The 7327-nt window shown below is 42.6% G+C and overlaps 1 protein-coding gene across 1 annotated transcript; it reads right to left on the bottom strand.

The window, feature by feature from the left end:
* Positions 1-1881: 1881 nt before the first annotated feature.
* On the bottom strand, positions 1882-2226 carry LOC112962353 (feather keratin B-4-like). The gene has a single exon (XM_026058418.1). The coding sequence runs from the start codon at positions 2224-2226 to the stop codon at positions 1882-1884; it is 345 nt and encodes a 114-aa protein (XP_025914203.1).
* Between the last annotated feature and the right edge of the window lie 5101 nt (positions 2227-7327).

The following is a 7327-nucleotide window of genomic DNA, read 5'->3' as shown; positions in this document are numbered from 1 at the left end:
GCTTCCAGGGCTTTGGGGGCTCATCAGACCGTGGCAGCTTCCCAGGCTTTGGGGGCTCCCTGGGCCTGGGGGGCTTCCAGGGCTTTGGGGGCTCATCAGGCTGTGGCGGCTTCCCAGGCTATGGGGGCTCCCGGGGTTATGGGGGCTCCCAGGGTTACAGAGGCTCCCGGGGCTTTGGGGGCCAACACGGCTCCCTGGGCTTTGGCAGCAGCAGGAGGTCGTACAGCTCTGGCTTCTCCTCCTGCAGCACAGGGTATAGCCGTCCCTACTCCCAAAGCTGGGGCAGGTCCYGCCGAGGGAGCTGTGGGTCTTTCTAAAGGCACCGGGGCAATACCCAGAGCCAGCGGCAGCCCAGAAGCAAGGACCATGGCATGGAGACATGGAGCAAGAGCCCTGGGGGCTGGCAGCACCCGTCACCCACCCTGGAGTGGGGGCAGGAGGAGGCTGCACGTGTCCCGCTCTCCTTGGCCATCCTGTGCCCTGTTTGCACGACTTGGCCTCGGCATCCCCCTCGTCTTTCTGCCACACTGGCTGTCCATTGGGCCCTGAGCAGGACTGTGTTCCACCCAACATCACGTGGTTTTGCCTTGTCTCGGCTTTACTTTTCACAATTGCCTGCTCCAGCCCTCTTTCACATTAAAAATCTGTAGTGTTGCATGTGAGCCTCTTTCTTTGGTTTTCATACTTCCTTCAGCCTCCTCTCTGAGCAAAACTCGGTGTTGGGCTGCAGTAATATATTGGGTAATCTGCCCTGTTCAATCTCTTTTCAAAATGTGAAATGAAAGTTTAACTGGCATCCTTAAGGCATCAATAGCATTGAGGTAATGAATGTTTGTTAAGCAATTTAAAAATCATTATCCTTCCTAAGTTTCAGAATGCTTGGGATAATTGTTATTGCTCTGAGGATTTCTGATGACACCTCAAAGGCCCCGAAATCACCTTGTAATTTAGCAACCAATTATCATATAATTGCAACATTCCTAAACTGACAAGCAGGCAAAGGAAGACTCATGCATACTTTTTTCCCCTTTGATTTGTTAATCTTATGTCTCTTTTTTTCTAAACTATTTACTACTTTTCTTTGTTGGTAGCAAATGCTCCTTCATTGTCTAAAAAGTGACTAAGCAAAACAAAACCAGAGACTTGAGTGTGGGGGATCTTTTTTGTTTGTTTTTGTTTTTAATAATATGTAATCAGGATAGGTCTAAGGAAACAGAAGACTAAGGGATGAAAAGGTATATTGCCTATAAGACAATGTTAGTTCTCAAACCTCTCTTCTCCACTTTGTTAGCTAGGAATGATTATTTGATGCTGCAACTGAGAAGTATGGCTAAGGGAAAATATAGCTTAACAAAGGAGGATATGCAATATTACTCACTGCTTATGTACATCTAGAATTATCTCCTTACTATCTGGCACAGTGTGATTTTAAACAAAGATCTGTCTGGCACTTAACTTACACAGTGGCAAATCCCCCTTGGAGAAAAGGGAGGGAGAGAAAAAACACCAAAAGCCTCTTGCTGTGATGCATCATAACTTTAATGAGAGTGAGAAGTAGAATTAAAAAAAAATGTACAGCATAGGAAGCAATAAGGTTCAAGATGAATGAAAACAATCATTCATTTCAAGGTAACGCTTTACAGCAAGTTACATGTCTTACTGTGTTATTAAAGAGAAAGGTATTAAACCAGAAATATTAAAAATAAGACATATATAAGCCTAATCTTTAAAAATATGCCAAGCTCCTGCAGCCCCATTAGCTTAGGGAAAAGCTGAGGGTACTCAGTAAGCATGTGGCTGTGGCCATGAACTCAGTCCTGCATCCGGATCGTGCTTCCAAGCTTCTGGTTGTTCCTTCCTCTGTGGGTTTTCCCCATGGCTTTAGCACAGCCCGTAGCTCCCACGGCGGTTGTACCGGCGGTACGGCCTCCCATAAAGGCTGCCTAAACCTGAAAAGCCAAGGCTGCCAAGCCCCAAGGAGCTACCGGAGGAGATGGGGACTCCCCCAGCACTGAGGGCATCCCCCACGGCTGCAGATGCAGAGGATCCCACGGCGGTGTTCTGCGGGAAGGAGCTGAGGATGGGTCCGGGCAGGGTCACCACCACGGGAGAGGGCTGGATCACGTATGTCGAGTCCTGGCACTGCCTGATGCAGGGCTCATTGCAGCTATTAGCGAGCGGGGTTGGGCCGCAGGGGGTGGGAGGACACAGGTCGTAGCAGGACATGTCTCTGGGATGGAAGTAAATCTGAAACACAGAGAAGTAAATGCAATAAAGAAGTTGCAATTCTAGTCATAATTGAGCTGCTAAGATGTTAGAGAATAGAAGAAACTAACTAAAGACTGCATGGAGAGTGGAATAATATGTTTGTCTTAGGTCGAAAGAAGACTTCAGTGAAAACCCAGACTCCTTTACACTGCAGATGGCTCAAGGGGAGCTCTACCTGCTCCTGTGCTGTCTTTGGTAGCTTATTTCCCAGGACGCTCCTCCAGGATGTATGGAGCATGCAATAGGTGGGAAATGAGGCTTACAGTCCCCTAAAATATGGCTAGGAGAAACTCTATACCACTTGTTGATTTTCAGAGAGAAGAGAAGAAGGGAGGAAAAAAAAAAAAGATTCCTCAGTGCATAGAAATAAGGAGCATAACTTGAAAATGTGACGCTGACCTGTGATAGTGACCTGTTATCCTCCCTGCAGGTGGGCTTGTCTCTTAAGCAGCAAAAGAGCAACAAACATTCTGCCTAACTCTTATATAACCTTCCCCTGTTTTTTGGCCTTATGTCCTCTTATGTAGTCTTGTGCAGAAAGTAGCTTTCTGCCTGTTTCAGAAGGGGGGGAAATGGAAGCTGACAGTGTGCGAAATTATTCGATTAGCAAATAGAGCGTGTGGAAGCTACGCTGTTAATATTTCAGTTACAGGTAACTGAGATGCTGCTATGGATATCTAGTGCTTCAGGTATCAGGGCATTTTAGAAGCAGATGATTACAATATTTCTGGTCTCAAAATGCTTAAGAAGAAAGAAAGAGTTTTTCTGGTTGGTTGTTTTTTTCCTGGTATCCTACTGCAGGAAGGCATACACCTTCAATATTGTTCAGTGCACTTTTGAAAATTTGAACCCGCATACTTATCTATCATCAGAAAAAGACATGAGAGAGCCAAAAGCTTTTTACAGGTGCTCCATGTCCACTGCTACCTTCTGAGCAATTCCTCTTCAGAGGTTGGATGTCTAGGAACTGAGTGACCCACCTAAAATATTAAAGTCCTGCATTCAGCACTCACCACCCTTCAAAAATCAKCTGCCCTCTTTTATAGAAAGAGCTCCTTGCAAGTCTTCCTGTACCCTGATAAAGAGCATAAACCTTAGACTGCTATAGAAAAGAACATGTAAAAACAAAATATCATGAAGGCAACAAGTCAGGATGTAGAAAGACAGTAAGTAGATCAGACTTACCCTTTTCACCAAGGAGAATAAAGCAAAAGAAGTGGATAGAAGTGCCTCATGCTGCACTGGCTTTTATACTGTGTCCTAGAGTGCCTGAGGACCTGAGACATACTTTGTGCATGGAGCTATTTACCAGCCACTTGTTAAAGTTTTCTTGTATGTAAAATATCCCCAGCTGATGATCTGCTTTTTCTGCACTGTTTGTATTTATTACCTTGTTTTAATTTCCTCGCCATAATATATGCCTCTACCACAGAAGTCTCTTTTATCTTAAAATCTTACAAGCCCAGTTAATTCCTGGTCAGATGAACCTATTCTGCTGAGTTACGAAAGAAATTGTTTTGCATCCTAAGGAAAATACATGCAGTGTGTGTCATTTGACATAGATGAATACATACATTAGGTAAGATGCATGTGTTTGAAAACTCCCCTGTAGACCACCCCCCCCCCCCCTTTAAGGAGAGTGCAAGTGTTTGAGAACCAGCGCTCTAAAAAGGCCAGAAGTTGGTATTTCTGCTTCCGGACTTGTAAGGAAGACTGAACTGTAGGTGTTTCAAATTTCTCTCAAATGGCCAGACAGCTGCACAAATTCAAAAACTAAAGCTGACACTGACAGTGCTTTCCAGAGCTGACTGGACTGATTTGGTCTTAAAGGTCCCTACTGGGGAGCAGATTATTTGAGGGAGTAAATTGTTTGACTTTCTTGACTTGGGAGACAGGACCAAAGAGTATCAGTGGCCCAATCTAATCATTTAATAGTCAACATCCAGGAAGGACTTTGAAACACAGGTCTTCAATTTGGAGACCGAGTTTTTAAGGTCCTTAATCTAAGGAGTGTGCGGTTTTAGCTTAATCCCTTCATCAAACTCCAGGAAAATAATTAAGGTCAAATTGAGGCTGCAGGTGAATTTTAGACTACTCGGAGACATTGGTACTCAAAGTTCTGCCCAAATTTACCTAAGAGGTCATTAAATTGCCAGATAATTTTACATTTGCTATTATATTATACTTTTGCCCTACTATGTCTTGCATTATTATACAAAATTTTACTCCAAATTAATGGTAGCTACCTACAGAAGTGCAAAGTATGTGTAATGTTCATTTTTTTCCTCTCTTGAAAGCAAATACTTTTGTCTTCGGTTTGCATAATCTTAGAGAGCATTGCAATGTGCAACACTTTTTAATTTCTTTTTCAAAGACAATTTCTAGATTAAAAAGTAATTGAATACAATGCATAAGCAGACTTTAGGGCAGGGGTTAGTACTCCAGTCTCTCTTCTGCTAATATTTTAATCGGTTAGCTAGAGACATGTAAATTATCTCTAAATTGTGAGTATCTTCATGAAGCTCTCCTGGGAAATAGATGCTGATTTTACACTTTTGAAGAACAAAGGCCTTCAAAGTTCATAACACATTTTCTTTAATGGCTCAGACATGCAAATACTGCATTATCAAAAAACTTAAAGGTATGTGACAATACTTGAATGTCATCTGGATAATAGTACACTTTCAAAATTTGCAGCCAGGATGACTAATTGCATTTCACAACCTACATCACATTATATGGCTTCAGAGTTATTCCATTTTTTCCTTAAAATGTAGATAAGTATTTGTGCCCACAAAATCAAATGTTTAAAGATTACATTCCAGTCATCAGCTACAGGATGTTCTTGCATATGTGATGATAATACCCACACTGCCACTATCAGTGACACTATGAGTGAAGCTCTCCAGTCCCTTCAGATTTACCAGTCATTTCCCAGTGCTTTTACCAACACACACACACAAACACATCTCTGTAGCATCAAAATGCTAAAAACATATTCCTCTGTAGCAATTACAATCTATTGACCATAGCAAAAGTATGTATTTTAAAAATAAACTCATCAAAAGCTAAGATAGATAAAAGGTTTGCAAGTCCTCTCCTGAAGGTGATCATACCTCATATTAGCCTGGCTGGCTTGATCACCTCATCCGAGGAGCTGAAAGCTTTAGGATATTGCTCTTTGGCATATTATAAACAGCAGTGAACCTAAATTTTGCAGTCATTTATCAGGGATGAAACTGCACACTCAGGACTTAAATTAAAAGCTCCTGCTGTGACAGTAGGGGGTACTCCCAAGGGCTAGTGAGGTGAAAATGCTGAAGAGCTGACAAAATTCCTAACCAAATTGAATTTTGACTCATCCACATTTTGGGAAGGTGGAGTCGGTTTAATGGAGACAGGCATATTTAAAGGGTGCAAACCATAAAGATGAAAGGGACACTGTGGATTGTGGTTTTCATCTAATGCCAGGATAAGTCCAGGTAATAAACATAAACAGTAAACAACAAAAAAAAATCACTAATGGGAGCACTGCCATATGCAAAAAAAATTAATGCGGGAACTAGTTTGTAGATGTGCAAGAATGTCTCAGATCCTTCAGGCAGCCTGAGAAAGTCATAAAAGCTCTCACTATTCAGATCCTCCCTACCTCTTTTCTTATCCTTGTACACACAGCAGATTCTGGCTTCAAAACTTCCTATCGAAATACATCTTTACCGATGGTGACACCAAAAACTCAGTGCCCAGCACAGAATTCGTGTTGTCCTGCTTCCCTCCATGGGACTTTGTTCCTTCCAGGTAACCGGTGACAGATATTAGACGTGAGTTTAGAAACTTAGGAAAACCCTGACCGCTCTTTTGTTCAGAGCATGTGTATGCTGCCATGCACTACTTTTTATGCTGCAGAAATCTGTTTTGTTCAGCAGTTCTATGTGTTATTGCACCCAGGCTGCCTGAGAGCCTGCGAATTTGCACGCCAGCACCTTGGATAGATAAATTGTCAGAAGGGAAAGGAGCCGAGATGTCGCTGCAACATTGTAATCCAGCTGATACTCTGTAGCAGCAAATGAAACACTTTCCGATTTGCTACAAAGTGAAACAAAGAAACTTTTCACTTGGTGGCTGCGCTCCCCGTGTTGCTGCAGTATGAATCAGAAGGCTGTTGGGAATAGGAACAAGGGAGAAAATGATGCTTTGAGGTTTGTTTTGGCCTGTTGTTTYGAACAAATGAGCAGCACACTGAGCCCGTCTGCTGCAATGTCTGAATGCACGAAGATAGTAACTCTGTAAAGGCTGTAGGTGCTGAGGGGATGCTGCTGCAGGGAGAAGGTTTGGGGCAGCTCGCTGGAARAAAACAGAGAATTGCAGCAGTTACAACAACAGAGAGAAAAAACAAACAAACAAACCTTTTTTGTAGTGAAAAATGCCATTATCTGTATGTCTGACTATCTTAAAGGTACCTTAACCATAGTACCTGGRCCATGCGTCTTTTCAGCCTCTATGAAACTGTGCAATTTTAACTCCTCAGCCGTGACATATATGCGGGCTGACCTCCATAAGAGAAAGCTGTTTTGCTACAACCACAAATGAAGGATGACTTTTCTGGACCACATCCCCTTTGACCAAGCAATAGTTCCAGTTGAGACGGCAAAAATACACTTTACACATTTCATTCAGGCTAGCCTTCTGCTGTATTATAATATCAAACTGCTAACTTTCCGTTCTCTTCTGTTGTTTATTAAGAAATCTGACTTCTTGAAATTATGAATTATTTCATGGAACTGATGTGCCACCTTTAATTTAGTTCCACTAATGACTGTAGTCAAATAACTGTGTCAACATCTTTTCCCAGGCTTAATTACAGTTCAACATCAGTACAGACACAGAGACAGGCTCCAAGCCAGGAGTATCACAGATATCAGGCTGTGAGCTGTGTGGGGAGACAGGACACTGAGTCACCCAGAGCCTCCAGGTAGAGCTTTTCAAACCTTTTCCCTACAGGGACCAAGGCTTCTGATCTATTAAAAAAGACCTTTATTACAACACAGACAATGAAGCT

Source organism: Apteryx rowi, unplaced genomic scaffold, assembly GCF_003343035.1.
Source record: "Apteryx rowi isolate R43461 unplaced genomic scaffold, aptRow1 scaffold_1469, whole genome shotgun sequence".
In the NCBI taxonomy this organism is placed as follows: domain Eukaryota; kingdom Metazoa; phylum Chordata; class Aves; order Apterygiformes; family Apterygidae; genus Apteryx; species Apteryx rowi.
Note: the sequence above shows the minus strand (reverse complement) of the source record. Positions and strands in the feature narration are given on the sequence as shown.